At 33.0% G+C, this 20,773-nt stretch overlaps 1 protein-coding gene across 4 annotated transcripts in view; it reads left to right on the top strand.

The window, feature by feature from the left end:
- The window catches only part of LOC148951208 (SID1 transmembrane family member 1-like), a 129,592-nt gene that overhangs the window by 98,067 nt on the left and 10,752 nt on the right, over positions 1-20,773 (top strand). For 3 of the 4 annotated variants that reach the window (XM_089090724.1, XM_089090722.1, XM_089090723.1), the window contains 5 exons: positions 5,122-5,269; positions 6,949-7,146; positions 13,611-13,728; positions 16,437-16,676; positions 19,472-19,710. In XM_089090724.1, the coding sequence (XP_088946850.1) occupies positions 5,122-5,269; positions 6,949-7,146; positions 13,611-13,728; positions 16,437-16,676; positions 19,472-19,710 (943 nt within the window). The remainder of the gene's footprint in view (positions 1-5,121; positions 5,270-6,948; positions 7,147-13,610; positions 13,729-16,436; positions 16,677-19,471; positions 19,711-20,773) is intronic. The other variant, XM_089090725.1, reaches the window with a different exon arrangement.

Below are 20,773 nucleotides of genomic sequence, written 5' to 3'. Positions count from 1 at the left end.
GTATACAACACGTTTCGTACAGTGCATGACGTCGTTGCAATACTATCATATATCTGTTCTGCTCTCTAAATGCATATGAATGTGACGTTGTTTATATGAAAAATGTTTTTCTTTTTTTTTTTAATTAAGGCTCTAAAGTTCTGTCAGCCGAAGTGTCAACTTGCTGCCAATGATCCACCAAAATATTCCCATGCCCCACCGGTGAGGCGTGTGCCCCACGTCGAGAATCACGGTTTTAGAGAGATGAAATATACCAACTTATCTGCTACATGTTTGGTAGTGGATAAGGGAGGCGATGTATGGATGGGTCAAAGACTAGAATTGCAGCTCTAATACAGATTGACATTTTTGAGTTGTTCCGTTTTCAATAAGATCCACAATACTCTCGTTTTCTACTAAATGGAACCTCTACAGCAAGGTTCTCTGATACGCTGAATCTGATGGTGCGATTTTCCTTAAGATTCTATAACTTTTAGCTGGTGTTTTCCCCTTCTCAAATTTTCTCAGTCTCGTTACTTTTGATGGGTTAGACTAAACTTATGAAACTTATGTATTTAAAATCAGCATAAAATTCCGATTCTTTTGATGTATCTATTGGTATCAAAATTCCATTTTTTAGAGTTTCGGTTTCTATTGAGACGAGTCGTTCTTACTATAAAGTTCGTTACCACGAAATTTTTGATAAATACTAGCCATAAAAATGAAAATAATATGAATGAGTAACAGGGTTCAGTTTCTTTGGACTTGAGTCCGCTCTTTACTATAACTAAGACACATTATGTTACTTCAAAAATAATTCCTTTAAATAATTCCTTCCATCTTCAACATTATCCAGGTTTTGACTCTTTCGTTTAATTGTCCGTTAATTACATATTGGAATCGCTGTGATGTTTGTTGTTGTGTGTCTTCTATGATGAATCATTTGTGATGAACCATATTGATCCCTTATGTAAATAAAGGACAAACCTCAGCCAATAGTAAACCTAAAATTAATTATTTTGAAACCAAAGTGGATTGAAATAAAAAATATACCATTGGAATCGCCATGGCCGAAACCCCTATGCATGAAACTTACACTCCACCGTCTTGAAGAACCAGGAGAATCACTTTTTGCATGGATAGCACTGATGTGTCCTTTATTTTCTGTTTTTTCCTTCTTTGAGGCCAGCAGGGCAGTGGGACATCATAAGCCGCGTTTTCAGGCTCAGCGGGTTCGAACACGGGTTGTTCTCGTCTAGTTTCAAATTTCTAGTTTTTCGTCTAGTTTTGTCTAGTTTCAGCGGGTTCGAAGCTTCAACCCCGTGTTTGATGCACTAGATGCACTGATGCACAACGCTTGTTGTACTAGACGCAAACAACTCGTGTTTAAAGACGGGTTGTTCATGGATCAGCAGATTCAAACACGGGTTTTTCTCGTCTAGTGCATTAAGTGTTGTGCATCTAGTGTATCAAACATGGGGTTAAAGCTTCAAACCCACTGAAACTAGACAAAACTAGATGAAAAAGTACAAACTTGAAACTAGATGAGGACAACCTGTGTTTGAACCCACTGAGCCTGAAAACGCGGCTATAGAGAGCTGTTTAGGGGCTTGTGTTCAAGGAAATTGCAACCTGCACGTGCTTTTTTAAATAACAAACCATAATATTTAAACTAAAATCAATTTTTTGACAAAAAAAACTACATCTTTGTATACAAGATGATGAATAACGTCATACTTAAAAGGGTGCCCGGGGTAACACTGACAAGGTAGTTCGTTCTTTACTAGTCCAGCTTAGAAAAAGCCAAAGATTTTTTCCCTTGTGTATTACACGTTAAAGGCACTTCACTACAATTAAACTAAGAGTAAAAGATTTACTTTAAGCTAACGTTTGTATACTTTAAAGGGTGTCTCGGGGACAGCGCTGACAGCGTAATTCGTTCTTTACTAGTTCCTGCTATGTGTAATCATGTAAACGTCAAACAATCAGCAGCTAACTAAGTTCAATACGCGCCATGGTTTGTTTTTTACTAGATTTCAGCCATCTCTAGAGCCATGATACCGATGAAACTTACATATTCCCTATTTATGATTTGGATTAAAAGATTCAAATTATTGCTAAGGTAACATAAATATTTTTGCAGTTTACATAATAACTTTAGCTGAAATTAATTAGCTAATTTGACAAGACATAGGTAACTAAGGGCAAGAGTTCGTTTTTTACTATAATTTTTTAAATTACGTATAATAACTCGCTTAGAAGGCATCTTATTACAAAACAAGAAATAATATTTTCATCTAATTAACACTTCTTATGACTCGTATCGAGTATCCATAACCTAACAAAAAGTAAAACTAATTTTTAAATTTTCAGGTATTTTGTTAGTTTGAATGTAAAGATTAAAATTATTGCTCAGATATCATAAATATTTTTGCAGTTTACATTATAACTTTAGCGATTCTAAACTGAAAAATAAAATATATATTTAAAAATGGAATTTTTTGGTCTAAAAATACATAGTCAATCCCACATCGGGTAGTTAGAGCCTAACCAAAAATAAAACTAATTTTAACATTTTAAGGTATTTTTCTAGCTTGAATTGAAATATTCAAACTATTGCTCGTATACCATGGATATTTTTGCAGTTTACACAAGCTGCAAAGAACGCACAGGCTGATCTTTGTAAATTGAGAAAAATTTTACGAATGTTTTACCGGGATTACGAAAAATATTCAAAATCAAAGATTAAAATTATCTCTGAAAGAATAAAAAATTTTGTTGAAAAGTCAGCTAGAGAAGCTTTTGCAAAACTTCATAGTAATATCCAAAAGAAATGTTGCATGTTTAGTGAAAAGCTTCCAAGGTATGGACTGGCAACTGTGGAACAGTTTATAGATGTAATGGGAAATCATATACATCACTGTGAATATATGTAGACATAATTGTCCTTTTCAGCTTAAATTCGATGATCGAGCCTATATGTAATACTAACTACATCCAGCGACTATGACGTCATTGATCAAAATTGTACATAAAAAATTAAGTTTTTCGTAAAAAATAATTAATTAAAAAAAAAATTAAGTGCAAAAGACACTCGATCTAGAGATTTTCTTTAAAATGAGTTATTGAACAACTCTCTACGATGTTCAAGGGCCAAGCTATCTCTGGAAACAAAAGAAAAAAAAATATCCCATTTGTGGAAAATAACGAAGTTAAAGTAAATTTTGTTGAATTTCAATCCAACATATTTTCCCTTGCTGTTCAAGCCAAATGACAGAAAGTTTCCTATACAGGGGTTTCGGACAAGGCGGTTCTAATGGTATACTTTTTGTTTTGATCTGACTGCTGTTTTAGGAGCTATGGGTTTTTTTTATTTCTTAACATTGGACGTGATCGTCTCTTACTAAGTTGCTAGCTACCGCTGCAACCTGAACTGAGAGAAAAAATAAAATAAAAATTTCTTGTAAACGTATATAAATATTGCATTCACTTATTACGTCATATAGGGTTATACGAGAAAAATCAATCCCTTTGTATCTTTTCAATATATTACTATAAATTACAAACAGGAAAAAGCCTATGGCTTTTTCTTAATTGGAATAGTAAGAGACGACCTGGGTACAACCTACGTTTATGACTTCATTGATCAATCTTTAACATAAAATATGCAGTTTTCCGTAAAAACATGATTCTATTTTAAAAATAATTTGTTTAATTAAAAAAAATGTTTTTAACTCCATTAATTTCCTTTAAAATGAGCTATTGGACAATTCTTTACGATGTTCCAGTGCCAAGCTATCTGTGGAAACGAAAAAAAAGAAAAAAAAGGATGCCATTTAGGTAGAATGCTGTAGCAGCTGCCACTTTTCTTGATTTTCAAGCCAATATATTTCCCTTGCTGTTCAAGCCAAGGGACAGAAATTTACCTATATAGGGGTTTCGGACAAGGCGGTTCTAATGGTGTATTTTTTGTTTTGATCTGACTCTATTTTTAAAGTTTTGGGTTATTATATTTCTTAAGATTGGACGTGATCGTCTCTTACTAGGTTTTTTGCTACCGCTGCAACCCGGATATTCATATGTAAGAATAGGAAGAAAACTCTGCGAACCAAGATTATAATATTGGAAGCTACAGTGATAACACTTGTGAAGTATGGTTCAGAAACGTGGGCGCTTCGAAACACAGAGCAGAATTTGTTAGATGTTTTCCAGAGGAATTATCTGCGGACTTTTTTAGACCCCTGTCTGACTGACCGTATTTCAAACAGTAAGCTGTACGATAAATGTGGATCTATCCTGCTTTCTATGGCTATACTGAGAGAAAGGTTGAGATGGCTAGGACACGCTCTGCTGATGAAGGGGGACAGATTGTCAGATCGTCCTTTTTGGCCAACCATCCAGGGCCAAACGAAAAGCAGATCGTCTCTTAATGGAGTGGGAAGAGGTCGTAAGAAAGAATTTAAAATAAACTTGGACTTCTTTGAAGTGTGTAAAGATAGAAGTTTTTAATAGATTGGGATGGAGGAGGAGAGTGGGCAGCTGTGTTGGTGTCAGGTGTCTGGGTGCTTCTGTTAGTTGTTAAGTAGTAGTAGTAGCAAACAAACAATTATCAAAGCTTTTATATTTATAAACAATAATAAAGTAGGTGGGTTAGCTTGGTATTCCTACTCTTGTTCACTTCTATTTGATATGGGAAGATCTATCTGGCTTTTAAAGTTTCTACTTTCTTTCTTATAATTTGTATTTTAAGCCAGTCAGTTATGAACCAACGACAATAGAATTTGCTAAGAAAGTGTCCAATCTAACGGGAAAGTTGGTTTTGTATGCTAGTTGGGTTTTGAAAGTGTCCAATCCTAACGGGAAAGTTCCTTTTATATACTAACTGGGTTTTAAAAGTGTCAAAATTAACGGGAAAGTTCTTTTTGTATACTAATTGTGTTTTGAAAGTGTCCAATCTAACGGGAAAGTTCTTTTTGTATACTAATTGGGTTTTGCCTTGCTCTTGTTTTCGTGGCTTGTTTCTGTGGAATTGTTGTTATTTCAGTCTCAGCTGAAAAAACTGTTCATACTGTAAGATTTAAATTCATGATTTTTTATGAAAAAAGTGTCTATATATGTAATTTGAAGCTTTTTCCCTTTCAGGACAAAAACGTTTCTCTACGTCTCTGACTTGGCTCGCAAGGACCACAAGTTTTTATCAAAACGATTTTACTCATACATTTGGCAATTATTAACTCTGTCTACTTTTTATGCTCTTCCAGTGATACAACTTGTCATTACTTATCAAAAGGTAAAATTTACTTATTAATTACTGGTTTACTGGATGGAAGAAAGAATAACATTACTGGATGGAAGAAGGAATAAAACTCTTTTTCATCAGAAATGAAAAAGAATTGATAAATTCGCTTCTAAAATAGCTGATATAGTGAAAAGAGGTTCCATTCGCTACGTTCGCTATCTTTTATAGCTAATTATTGAAATTATTATTGAAGTACTCTGTGGGTGGAACAGTCCTTGTTGATAACCTACTTCTTTTTATTTTTACAAATAATAATTTTCTGAATTAGATGTATTATTCCTTTAGAAGTATGTCCCAAGTCCTAGTAGGCTTTTTTGTTTTTTAATTAAAAAACTGTCGGCTGAAATACATCTAAGTGAGGATCGTCTATCCAATTAAATGATCCATTTTAGGTTTTATAAAATTTTCTTCCGTCTGCAAGTTTTTATGAGGAGGTTGAATCTAGAACCCCTTCCCCCAGTTGCGCTTTTGCTGGCTATATTGCTGGCAGAAATTCAGCTAATGAATAACGCAGGCTATAATCTATCTACCCAGTCAAAACACTTTGAGATTTATGCCGAGTTGAACGTCTTAGCCAAATTTTGGTCATTTCATCCCAGACAAATGAAGTTCTAAGTGTATAATGCATAAAGTGCAGTTTTTGCTCCTCATGGGAATGATCTTCATCTGTTTAATGTTCATTTGAGCTTCCATGCAAAGACCATAATTTAGACTAAATTATGTCTGTTACAAGACTAAATTCATCGGCAGCAGCCTTTACCATCGTCCGTTCATTGTTTGTAATAGTGTGACTATTAGTGAAGCCATTTTAGTTTGAAAAATAAAACATTTGGATCACTGCAAGTGTGTCAGTATCATTGTCTTTAGTTATTATTGTCTTTAATTTTGATTTAACTGTTGGTAATAAAGTTGCTTGTCTATGAACCCTTTACTTTGGGGAATCAACTGTTTGGATCAACCGAAATCCATGCCTTTCATAAAATTTGATTATTTGATGAAAATATTGGGTTTAATGAGTATCATGAAGATATTCGGTATATCTATATCCCTCCTTATAACAGGCTTGGGTGGCTGTAGTTCAAACATTCAGAGTCGACTATTTCCTCCAGATAAAAAAAAATGGAAATGTTTCTATTTTTTTATTTGTTATGGAGCAAATTTTTTTATGATTTAGTATCTGAACATGTCATAGGATATTATGTTGAAAGTCATATGTTGTTGAGCCTTCATCAAGAACTTAGGAAAATGTAAACCAAATACAAACAGTATGTTTATATTCCTATCCTGAAACTAAACCAACAAAATAATCATTTTTGTTATATACACTTTTATGTTGAAATAATTTTATGTTGATAATTAGCCACAGAAAACAAACAAAGGGAAAATGATTGCTTCGTAGGAAGAACTGAGCAGTCAGTACATGCTTACAGAAAATTACACATATTTGGCTAGTGTAAAATTTTCGGTTATAATCATTTTGTCATTTTTATCAATATCAATGTTAAAATCAATGTCATTTTGCAAAATAACATTGTTTAATAGACTATTTGGCTAAAATCGAGTTGCTGAGAAGGGGTGTATTGCCATGTAGATGGGATGTCTAAAGTCTCTCCTTACGCCTCAATTTTATCCAAATCGGACACTTTTTTATGTAAATATTTTGTATTTAGGTACTTAACGATACTGGAGACCAAGATTTATGTTATTACAATTTCCTCTGTGCACATCCTTTTGGTAAACTGACCGATTTCAACCATGTTTTCTCCAATGTTGGATACGTTATGCTGGGAATACTCTTTTGTATTCTTGTGTTTTTCCGTGATATTAAGCACAAGCATATTAGAGAAAAGAATAACAAGCTTGAAAAGGTAATCTTGTTTTTATATTTGTATGTCAGAATCAAACGCAGTTTTTATGGTGCAGCTCAATTAGATGGTTATCTAAAAATTAATCTTTACTTAGTATATGCTGACCTGCTTAGTGTAAAAAATATATGTTAGTTTTTTGGAGTTTTATTGGGGAATCAAATTGACCTGATTCCCTTGTAACTCAACTCCATTCAACTCAACCCCTGTTTAACTCAGCCCCGTGCAATTCAACCCTCAACTAACTCAATCTGTCGTTTAACTCAATCCCATTTAACTCTATCCCCATGTACCTCAACCTTCATTCAATTCAATTCCCATTCAATTCAACTCCAATTCAATTCATCCCATGCAACCGGTCAGGCGAGGTTGAATGGGGTTGATTTAAATGGGGATAGGGTTACACGTAAACAAGTTGAAGTTATTACTGAATTAATCTTTGAAAAAAAATCAAAGAAAAGTAAAGAATTATATTAAAACCTGAAACGAGCTGAAAATAAGTCATGTAGTATGAATTAAATTAAAATAAAATGAACTGGAATTATGGTGATTGAATAAATGAAGCCTAAAACGAACTGAGATTAAAATAAATAATGACGCCAAGCTTAAAAATAACAGATATCACAATGGACGAATAAATAAAAACTTGAAACGAATATAAATTGCAATGAATAAACAAGTCAATCTTAAAATGAACATAAATTACCATAAGTAAGATTAGGGTTACCGATCACTTGAACCTATGAGAGGCCAGAACGTCATTTGCAGTTTGCTGAAAACAAAATATGTTTTAAGAAGTTTTACTTTTATCGTTATAAAATTGAAAAACCCAAAATTTCCTCATAACTTCTGGAATTTTTTTATCTGTTTATCATTAATATTCGTCTTATAGGGTTGTTGTACTTTAGAGTTTTGTTTTCAAGCCAATCGGGGACATTAAATTTCTCGGCCCGGTATCGGTTGTCGTGAATCTATTAGTGTGTTGGTCTGGGATGATAAAAAAAAACAATGCAATAATGCCATTTAGTTTGGTCAAGTAAAATTTTAGTCTAGTGACTTCCGAGTTACTCTTAAAGTCATGACAACCCTGTTGTTAAGCAATACTCTTTATAGAGGGTGACTGGGCTATCAGAATGCCTTATATTTTGGCTACCAATTTCCATGCAGGATTGTTCTAGTAGTGCTGTTCATTTAGTAACATTATTGGCAGAGCTAGTGGGAGTTAATGGCTGTTTGAAATTTGAATTTGGGGGAAATACAAGTATTATCACAGGAACTGGGTAAAAAAACTTGTTTTGACCCTTTTCCGGCCCCCATTTTTGGGTGAGCATTGTTGTTTTGTTTTGTTTTTTCCTGTAGTTTGGGCCTTTTTTCCGATCTGCTTGAAACTTATATCCTTCTGGCTTTGAGCCAATTGAACCCTTGCAAAAGCAAATACTCGGCCAAAAGTGGGACCCAAAAAGAATCAGGGATCGCTCCAGGAGCCAGGAGGATTTCAATTTTATTAGGAAGGTGAAAGGCGTGAAAGAAATTGAAAATAGGCCGAAAATGCTTTTTCTTTTATCTAACAGTTCGTGGTAACGAACTGTAAGTAAGGAGCGATCCGGCTCAATAGTAACCGAAACTCTGAAAAACGGAATTTTAGATACCAATATATACATCACAAGAATCAGATTTTTATGCTGATTTCAAATATATAAGTTTCATCTAATTTAGTCTTATCCATCAAAACTTATGTGCCTGAGAAAATTTACCTTATTTTCGAAAAAAGGGGGTAACGGATGCGTGTACGCGTGTTTATTTGTTTGTTTTTTTTTCCACGGGTGATCGTATCGACCCAGTGGTCCTAGACTATCGAGGGAGGGCTCATTCGAACGGAAATTAAAAGTTCTAGTGCCTTTTTTAAGTAACCAAAAAAAACGGAGGGCAACTAGGCCCCCTCCCATGCTCATTTTTTTCCCAAAGTCACCCGATAAAAATTTTGAGATAGCCATTTTGCTCAGCATGGTTGAAAAATATAATATCTATGTCTTTGAGGATGATTAATCCCCGACAATCCCCGGGGGAAGGGCTGCAAGTTGTGAACTTTGGTCAGTGTTTACATATAGTATTGTTTATTGGGAAGTATACAGACGTTTTCAGGGGGTATTTCTTCTGGTAGTGGAGGGGGGGGGGTTACATGGGAGGATCATTCCATGGGGGAAGGGACATTGCTATGAAAGGGGCACCGGATTTCCCAGGATTATTTAAAAAAAATTCATCAGAAATTAAATAAAAGAACAAGTTTTTCAACTGAAAGTAAGGAGCAACATCAAAACTTACGACGAACAGAAATTATTACGTATATGATTGGGTTCACCCCCTAATAAATACCTCGCTCTTTACGCTGATGTTTTTTTTAGTACCTTCATAAGAACTATTTATTCTAATTAACGGCCTTTGTGATTAAGGGGTCAGGGTTAATAGGAGGATCTTTCCATGGAGGAAGTTTCCATGGGGGAAGGGACATTGCTATGAAGGGTGCGCCGGATTTCCCAGCACTATTAAAAAAACGATCATATATAAAAAAACAAGTTTTTCAACTGAAAGTAAGGAGCAACATCAAAATTTAAAACGAACAGAAATTATTACGTATATGATTGGGTTCGCCCCCTAGTCAATACCTCGCTCTTTACGCCAAAGTTTTTTTAGTACTTTCATAAGAACTATTTATTCTAATTAACGGCCTTTGTGATTAAGGGGTCATTTTTAAAGAATTTGAAGAAATTTTGAACTTTAGCGTAAAGAGCGAGGTATTGACTAAGTGGCTAACCCCCTAATGTACGTAATAAAAATATACAAAAATAGAAGTTCGTTACGTAAGTTAATTTGTAAGTTATGCATATTTATTACTAATGAAAACGTTCGTCAATAAAATTAAACAACTTTCGACAAAGCCATTTAACAAAAAAAAAAAAAAAAATGCAAATTTCGTTTTAATTATTCATATACGGTGAGCCAAAATTAAAACCTGCATTAATTCAAAAACGTTCAGAAATTAAATAAAAAAAAACAAGTTTTTTTTTAACTGAAAGTAAGGAGCGAAATTAAAACTTAAAACGAACAGAAATTATTCTGTATATGAAAGGGGCTGTCCCCTCCTCAATGCCTGGCTCTTTACGCTAAAGTTTGACTCTGTTTCACAACTTTATTTTTTAAAACAATAAAAAACTTTAGCGTAAAGAGCGAGGCATTGAAAAGGGGACAGCCCCTATCATATATGGAATAATTTAAAAGTTCAAAATAGGGATAAAATCCTTTTTAATAGACAGTGTATAATAAATTTCACAAAAAATACCAGATATTTCGGTCACATATGCAGTGATCGTCATCAGTAGTAAAAATCAGTAGTTTTACTACTGATGACAGTCACTGTATATGTGACCAAAATATCTGGTATTTTTTGTAAAATTTATTATACACTGTCTATTAAAAAGGATTTTATCCCTATTTTGAACTTATATTTTATCGTCATGGAAAGGCAGTGTGGTCTCCGAGATTATCTATCGAATAATTTCTGTTCGTTTTAACTTTTAATGTCGCTCCTCACTTTCAGTTAAAAAAATTGTTTTTTTTTATTTAATCAGTTCGAAATTAATCAATTTGTAATGACATAAGTTTTAAGGCGATTGAAAAACACATACACAATATATATATATATATATATATATATATATATATATATATATATATATATATATATATATATATATATATATATATATATATATATATATATATATATATATATATATATATATATATATATATATATATATATATATATATATATATATATATATATATATATATTTACATGTATATATATACATATATATATATATATATATATATATATATATATATATATATATATATATATATATATATATATATATATATATATATATATATATATATATATATATATATATATATATAAATATATATATATATATATATATATATATATATATATATATATATATATATATATATATATATATAAACAAATTTTTGGGCCTCATTTTTAGAGGATCTGCGACCCCAATTTAAACGTAGTGTATAATCAAGGTCTCCTTGATCTAGGAGTTTATTATGTAAGTTTCAGATGGATCAAAGATAAAATATTTTTGGCTTATTTTTATTTTCTTTCACGCCTTTCATCCCCCTAATAAACTTGGTCCTTTTGGCTCCTGGAGAGACCTCTGATTATTTTTGGGTCCCACTTTTGGGTGAGTACTTTTTTGCATGGGGTTCCCTTGGGTCAAAGCCAGAAGTGTGTAAGTTTAAGGTTCAAGCAAATCGGAAAAAATCTTCTTTTTTTTCTTTTTTTCTTTTTTGATCCGGTGGAAAATAATCACAAACACCACTTACGAACTAAATTGTATTGGAGCCAAAGACCTTCTTATTATTAATCTTGACCCTCTTATTATAGTTCCTACCCTAACGGAATGTTCCTCTTCTAAGTCTAGTCTCCCTAGTTCTTGGTTTAAGCGGATTAGATGTTTTTTTTCAGCTAGCCTTACCAAATAACTTTAATAAGTTTAAATGTCAAAGAAATGGGTTATGTATCTCAAAAAGTACATAACAGTTTTTGAGTGGACTTCTAAAAAATGTTGATGGAATATTGTGTTAGAATATAGTCTTAATGATATAGATTCTTTTTGCTAGTTTCTGTTCATTTTTTAAACCAGTTATATGGGCATATTTTTGCTTTTTATTTTGTTTTTTTTTTCTGTAGGAGTGAAAACTAAATGACGCAATTTGTTCTTCATAAAGAAGAAGAAGCAAATTATTTTGAGAATTGTCATCTTCTTTTCAATTAAAATTTGGGCTTAAAAAAAATAAAATTATTAAAGACAGAATAAAATGATTTCTTCAGAGTGACTGTTGTATACAATTTTGAAATCTAAATTGTAACTCTAAAGGCTGTTGGGAATTGTTTTACAATACCACAAACAAAAACTAAAACTAAACAATAAAAGTAAAAACAAAGACTGTGTGAAACAATAAGACTGGAATCTCAAACTGATCCTGGATAGAAAAACCTCCAGTGCCATCTTGAGTATCTCATTAAAAGAACTGAAGCTAACTATAAAAACCTAAATAAAAAATATTATTTGGTTGACGAAATGAACTGTACATCAACTAAATAGAAAAAACAATTTCAAGTGACAGTTCAGTTTAAATATGAAATTTTCATGTCGATATTTTACTGTTGCGCCTATTGGTCTAAACATTTTAGCTCTATATCTCCTCAAATGGATCATCTTTTTTACTTGGCAATTGCACCGTCTTCATCAACAAAAATTGTCTTACATGTTGGAATGGATATTGTATTTGCAGACATTTGATTGATCAAGGTAGAATGAGTATAGACTCACTAAAGAACTTTTATTTCCTGAACTGCTTCGATTTTTAAACGAATAAATAATTTTGCATGCTAAGCTTAAATTATTTAATAAACAGAAGGGAATTTATGAGCTCCTATACAATTTGTATTGTTCAGTTTGATAAAGAAAAAATGAGGCTGCGTTATTAATTTTGAATTCTTATTAAATTCATATTAGTATTTATTGACCTTTGTTTAAAAACAATCCAGGCTTAGAGTCTAATAATGAGAACTGTTTAAGAGATACTTTTATTCTTTCCATTCTTCATAACCATCATTTAGGCTATAAAAAAGAAGAAAAGACAGACCTCAGAGACAAAAACAAACAAAGTATTACGGAAATGTTAGATGAATTGCAAAAGAAATTTGGATCAAAATTGCCTCTATAAACAGATAAAAAGTGTCAATATAGGAGGAAGTTGTCTTTTTTCATTTTTATTACAAAAAATTATTTCCAAAACTGCGTTCTTCCTAAATATTTGAAATCCAGTACTCTCAATTCCTTTTTCATTGATTAAGCTGAGACGATTTCATTACTTTTCCCCTGTCCTTTCTTAATTGTTCTACTTCGAGATTTCATAATAAAAAAGGCCGGAGCAGGTGAGCCTAGAGGAAGCTGCGACTTTATACAAATGCCATAATTAAAAAATGCTTCTTAAATATAAATGACTTCGGATCTTTGCCATCCCTTTGTGTGCTCAGTGGAACTCAGACACTTACTGGTGTTTTCCTTTCTTCATTTTCTTCCTTTTTTGCAAATCTAGACAAAGAGATATTCGGAAAGAAATTTAAAAGCTATTAAAACACAATTGACGATATTTAAAAACAATTTGCAAGCTATTATTAAAAAAGAATTGCATTATAAAAACTGTAATGATATGTAGGACATATTTATTTTAAAATAAAGTTTTACCTGATCTATTATCAAGCGATTTTTGTCCAAATTTGATCGTTTGTCATATAAAAAACTAACCAGAAGTGCTTACTTTTTTTATAATTACCATATATCTGAGAAATATGTAATTCATTTCAGTATTATGGTATTCCTCAATTTTATGGCCTCTTTTATGCAATGGGAGTTTCCTTGATTCTTGAAGGTGTGATGAGTGCTTGTTATCATATCTGTCCTACCCATGCAAATTATCAGTTTGGTAAGTATTCTGAATTTTTCTTTAACGGGAGATCTGCATATAGGGTCGAAGGGGTCATTCTCCCTGGAAATACTGCCGAGAGCTTTTTTTTTAAATGTTGGCTGGGCGAAATTTTTTTTACTGTGTTCTAAGACCTTCTTCACCCAGCAAAGGACTGTTGTTTAAGAAGTCTCAAAAATGGGATTTCTATATGTTTTTTTTTATGTCTTTTTTTCTTTTTCCCTATCTCGTCCTCCCAAAACTCTGTCACAATTGTAATGCAAACAACTGATTGAAACAAAGGTAAACGTAAGGCAGCCATTCTAGAATTAATCTTACTTTGAAATTTTGCAAAAACACTTGTTGATAAACAGGTTTTTATCTATCAAAACTATTGAAAAGGCTGTTAACAGCCTGACAATAATCGTCATTGTCAGTTTCCTTAAAAACTAGGGGTAGGCCGAAGTAAGAAGAAACTTTGCTTAGAGTCAAAATTTTTAGATTTAACTTTTGATTTGATTCCTAAAAATTAATTCGATCTTGATAAAGAAAATTCAAGATAAGATAGGATAAGATATTTATTTCAAAAATGACTATCACAAGCCCCGAAGGGCCGAATTCGCATTTCAGGGTCATATAATAAAAAAAAAACGTAGAAATAGCACAACAACTAAAAAAATGGCTAAACAGTGCCAAAAACAACAATATCAGAAAGCAAAGCCATTCATTAGTCTAAAAAACAAAAAGTGTCAAATGTAAGAAAGTTACAAAGGCATAAACTAAAACAAAACCAAAAAAAAATTGAGATAAAAATAGTGTTAAAAAGAGATTATATAAAAAGGGGAGGGAACCTTAAGCCCTTAAATACTAATTAATTTTATTCCCATTTCTAGAATTAGCCTTACTTTTATATTTTGCAAGAACATTTGTCGATAAAGAGTTATTTATCAACTTTTTAAAAAGGCTATGAACGGCAATGAATATACGAAACTTTATTTTCTATGTCATGGGTGCGGGTTTAATTGTTGTTGCTGGTTTTTCTTATTTGCCTTTTTTCCTTCTTTTTTTTCACGGGGGGGGGGGGGGTATGTCTAATCAACGGTCGTATAATTTTGGGAGAGGTATCATTCAAGCATGAATTGTAAACGCTGGTGACCCTTTGAAAATGGGAAACTTTGTATTTTCCTTGTCATGGATGCGTGTTTAATTGTTATTGTTTTGTTTTTTACCAGCGATGACTGTACCGAACCAACGGTCGTACATTTTTTGGCAAGGACTCGTTTTAACATAAATTGCATTTGAGGGTGCCCATTATAACAGTCAAAAGTGATTTTAGGGCAACTAGTTCCCTTCCTGTGCTGTCCCCCTCCTCGGGCCCATTGTGGTTGAATCTGGCGTCGTGTCAAGATTTAAAGATAGTCATACAATTGGAAAGATCGAAGTATGAAAAAAGAAGCTCTCATAAGATAGTGGGACTCGTGTAACGTACGGTGCAAGGATGCAAAGCTATGAGGGATTGATTATTTTATATAGACATATTCGTAAATAAACCTTCAAAGAAATGCAGTCTTATTGTACATTATTAGACTCAGATTTTACGGATATGCTAGTCAAGATATCCCCAATTTAAGCAAATGACTAATCTGAAATAAATAAGTTTTATAGTGAAATATAGTGGTCTTGAGAATGTCAAACGTTTTTTGCGACAATTTTTATGGTGCCAGGACGACAAACCTTAGGACATGATATGCCACTTATCAATCGTTCATTTAGGTTTTCTTCCAAGAATTGTGTCTGTTTAACTCCCTTAGACGGTTTTCTGAACCATTTCGTATAGAGGGATTACTATTGACAAAGGGGTTCTTTATGTGCTCTGTGCGGGTTATCTTCTTTTATAGGTAATCCAATCGTACTATATATCTGCGTGTTTGCTGCACTGGCTAACAATTTGTCCTTGGGGCCCTATTTTTGATCCTTTGGAGTGGTGCTAGCAGGGTTTTAGGAGCCTTTGCAAGAAGAGGCCACTCATATTCAGAGAACAGAGGGGGGATTGACCCCTCGTATTTGGAATAACCCAGAATATAATATTAAAAAAGGACAGAAAACAAACTTATAGACAAGTCTTCAATGAAAGCAAAGGGTAATATTAAAATTTCGAAGAGAAGTTATCCATAAATTTGATTGGTGTTTCCTCCCCCCCCCCCCTCTTCGATTTTATCCCCCTTCTTTACTTCATAAGTTTGATTCTTTTTTTTTCTCCCAATGCCTTAAGTACGAATGCTCTGACTCTAGTAATATGACGGAACATTTTTTTCGAGTGCCTAAATAATGAAATGTATTGTGTATTCCTTATTTGTTTAAACAATAAAATTTGAATTCGAATGGCTTGAAAGGTGGTTTGTAAATTAAACACTTGGAGTTACCAACTATTTATTATAATTTTTTTTTGTCTAAACCATTTGATGTGGTTGTATACAGTGATTTCGTTTCCTTACAAGGATTTGTTCGGTATGATTCTTATATATATATGAGTGGAATAGTAGCTTCCTTGCGTAGGATAATTCATATTCATTTTGAGTTTCTTTGCTTCCAATAGAAAAAAATTCGTTTCGTTTACTATCGAAAAATAGCTACTGTAATCGAAGACTGATTGACATAAAAATTAAAAAGTGTAGTATATTTGTATCACTAACTTTTCTTTTACTTGAATTTTTATATGTTCTTTACAGACACAACTTTTATGTATGTAATTGCCATCCTATGCATGCTAAAAATCTATCAAACAAGACATCCTGATATCGTGGCCACAGCTCAAGCCTCCTTTGGGATTCTGGCATTTGTTGTTATTGCCGGTGTCATATCGGTATATGAAAGCTCCATATATTTTTGGGTCATCTACACAGTCTTGCATCTGATGGTGTGTTTAGCTCTTAGTGCGAGTATCTATTACATGGGGAGATGGAAACTTGGTAAGTTGTGTTAAACTTTTCTAACGTTTTATCCAGGGGAACTGCTGCAAAGCTGATCTTGGGGCTAAATTGTCACCTCTTCCCGTAAAAAGAAAGAAGAACTGTCTTGTATTTAGGATACTTTTTGCCTCTTCTTAAAATAAGTTTTTCGCTTGAACCTCAGAAGAATTTTTTCTATTTTATTTATAAAGTCGAAAAGTTTTTGGTTTTGACTTTGAACAATTAAGCTATGTAAAGTTTGTGACTTCACAGTTACATTTATAAAAAAAAAGAATTGGTCTGTACTAAATTTTTTTATATAATAAAATGCTTTGTATAGTTTTCCTTATTTTTCTAATTTAGCTTCAGTTAGTGTAATTTTATAATAAATTATTCTAGATCTCTTACGCTTTTGTTTCAATGAAAATCACTGTTTCACAGTTATCTAGCTGACCGTCCGGCGTGGCTCAGGAATCCTTACATTGGTTTCCTATGTGATTTTCGTATCATATCTCTAATTTTTCAATTTTCCTGGATGCTTTACAGCCCCATTCTACCCGCCCCTTCCTGCCCACCAAAAGACTCCTTCTTACTCCTCTTGAGGTCTTTGTGACACTTAAAGCTATTTGTTGCTTTAAAATCAAAATATTAAGAAAAAAAATGATTCTGTCTGGATTTGAATCAGAAACTTACTGCGTGAAAGGCAGATATAGTAATCACTAAGTGAGATTAAATTATGAAAAGATGTCATTTAAGCTTTTGCATCATAGATGGTTTAAGTTAAAGAATACTCAAACATGATCACCTTCGCTAATTTTTGAATTTCTTCTATACACAAAACCTGAGATAATTAAGAGTAATAATATGACATGCCAAGACAATATCCGTGTTGCAGCGGTAGCTAGCATCCTACTAAGATATTACCTGCCAAGACAATATGGAATATAAAACCAAATAGTATAAATAATTTGACTAATTATATAAATAATTGAAAGTTAATCTCTATGTCAATCCCTTCTTAACCTTCTTATACCAGAGAGGGTCACGTGTACCGAGTATCAGCTCAATTGGGTAACTCATTTAGGAATACATAATGGCCAGACCGACAGACAGACAAATAAAGCATTGAGGTTGTAGATAAATGCCACCTTAAATTATTCTTACTGTGGAAGCAGGGCAATTTTTTTTTACTATGGGTAATATATAATAATTTAAATCGGTATTTTTAATTACTAGGATAGTCTTCATTTATACTTTGCTCAAAGTCGTAAATAGTATCCTTTTCAAACACCTTCTTAACCTCTATTTTTTCCTACTTTGCTGCGCCATTTTTAGCTACTTTCAGTGTTTACTAAAAAAACCTAAAAATCATAGTCTGTGTAAAACTATGAACGAAAAATAAACCGAAGTAGATCTCAAACATTACCTTGGAGTATGTGTGTGTGTGTGTGTGTTAGTGAGGAGGGGGGGGGTTAATACTTGCTTAAAAGTTGCTGCAGATCTGCCGTAAAAAAATAACGTCGTTCACGAAAATTACTCTAGAGTTCTTTTATTATCAAGCGATTCTTATACAATCCTTATATTCAGACTCTGTTATGCAGCAAAGGTTGGGATTAGGTATGGAAAAAGTTCCAAAGCTGCCAGTAGCACAATTCGACAGAATTCCAAAAGCTGACGACACTTTAGCTGCATAACGTGTGTTTTGACAGCTTTTCTTTTGAGCTAAAGGTATTTTTATATGTAAAAATGGTATTTTCAGACAAATTCTGTCTACAAATTTGAAAACTGCCAAGCAGCATTGCTACTATGCAACCCCACTTTTTGCACGGCGGGTTGGGATTTTCGTTGATTGAAGTTAAAAATACTTTACATAAAAACACCTTTAAGTTCAAATCATCTCCTTCCATTCCCCCAAAAGAATAGAACTCGGATAATGTTAAACAAGTTATGTACCCTGCGACCGATAATGTACCCTTTGCGACCCCCGAAAAAAGTATCGGGTAGAGCGTGACTAGCTAATCGATCTAATTTGTGGATTGTGACAGGAAATAATGACAGTAGGTTAAACACGGGTGGAGATAAAGACTTTTCAAGTTAGTTGGGTTAGGGCTTTTCTCCCCTTTATCATTATTATTCTTACTTATTTTATTTTTTTGCACTCCTGAAACTTTATATATTTTGAAAGTGTGCATTTTGGATACAGTAGAGGTTCACTATGTCAAATTTTTATAAGGACTGGAACCGATGCAGACAAGACCGTATCCAGGGGGGAGGTTTAGGGTTTGACCACCCAAATTTTGTCTGACTCGTAAAAGTATAACAAAATGCAAATAAACAAATTTTTTATACTTTTTTTTAAAAAATTTCTGTAAAAGAAACGAAAAAATGCCGAAAAAAACGAAAGAAACGATCTAGCGTCAACTCTGGATATATTAGAACCTCTAGCCAGTTTGCTTGTTGCATTATCATACACATATCATGCTTTTGTCAAAAAGAATTTTATGTTACATTGCCTCATTGTCATTCCGAAGATCACTGGATGTTTTTAATCTCTCGCTTAATCAACAACTCACATATGTTTTCTGTTATTTTTCCTTTTTTCTCTGTTTTATTTCTGTATTAAAGTTTTATTAATCTTTGTTTATTGTTTTTTGCAATTTTTTTAAGGTGAAGATTCAGTGTGTAGTCTCTATCCATACAATGATGCGTTTTTTTTTCACTAAAATTATCCAACTTTAACATTTCCCAGAGTATACGGGCTTTTCTGACCCTATAGCTTTGTTGCTATCTCTACATAATTTTCATGTCACTTTTAGATATTGGAATCTTTAAGCGAATTTACCTTACGTGGTTGAATGATATACGTGCTGGATTTAGTCACTGCTTTCGACCAATGTATCCTGATCGTATGATCCTTCTAGCGATTGGCAACTTATTTAACTGGGCCTTAGCTGCTTATGGGCTTCACACTCAACCCCCAGATTTTGCCTCGTACCAACTTGCTATTTTCATCACAAATTTGATGCTCTACACCCTCTTCTACATTGTCATGAAGGTAAATGAAAATAATGTTAATAAAAAATATATTTAGCTAACAGTGCTATTATTATTTTAATCTTAGAATTTCATGAAAATTAAATGAGTACTTTCAATAACAAAACATTTGACCTTTAATTTGTGTATTCTTTCCACTTCAAAATTTCTAGAAATTTGAAGCGAAATAGCTGTAAGATTAAAATATCAAAGTCAGTGATTAAAGGGTAATTTATTTTTTAGTCCAACTTTGTTCTCATGTCCTTGTCGAGCTAAGAGTTGTGATGCGAATAAAAAGCTCTTTTATGTTTTGTGGTAAATTAGTCTGGGATTAAACAAAGACTATAAGTAAAAAAGAATCCCATGAATTTCTTAGACAGAGATATCAAGAAACAGACCTCTGGTATCAATGTTCTGTGAAGCTAACAGCCATAACTCATGAGCGACCACAGTGGAGCAACAAAAATATTGGGCTGTGCATATGACATTTGACTGAGACCAGAAATTCGTAAATGTGAAACTAAAATCCTCGCTACAAATCCCTACCAAATTGAACTGATGTTCAATAACCTTTTAGGTGGACGTCTACGACGAGAACCGCGCCTTTCCTCCATAGTGGTTCAATCGAGATATGGACGTCAGAAGTTATAACTTTAGCTTCTGAACAAGTTTTGTTGAATTCTGCCAGCCCGTCTAACAGTTAGCCTGATTAGAAGATATACCCTATGGCCCCGTTCTCCTGAGGTTGCATCATGTTTGAATAATTATGCAAAACATTTATTCTAGCTCTTACTTTCCACAAAGTTTGGACGGAATCCGTCGTCCCTTCCTGGTGGATGTTCTCATGAAAAGTGTCTAGAAAATGGCATTTCGCATCAACTTAATTGAGATTAAACAGCCTCTTCTGGAGGATTTCCTGATGACGGAAATTTAAGGACAGTCTCTCCCTACAAAGATCAGATCGGTTCCAAGACGCAAAAACGCTGCAACCTAGTAAAGAGTGAACCACGGCCCATAGTAACCCAATTTTTAAAATGTGTTAAAAAAAATTGTCTAGTAAAAAAAATGTTATTTGTTGTTTGTTC

This window comes from Artemia sp. Qi Xiang Cuo, chromosome 6, assembly GCF_049724085.1.
Source record: "Artemia sp. Qi Xiang Cuo chromosome 6, ASM4972408v1, whole genome shotgun sequence".
Classification (NCBI taxonomy): Eukaryota; Metazoa; Arthropoda; class Branchiopoda; order Anostraca; family Artemiidae; genus Artemia; species Artemia sp. Qi Xiang Cuo.
This window is presented reverse-complemented; position numbering and strand designations above follow the sequence as displayed.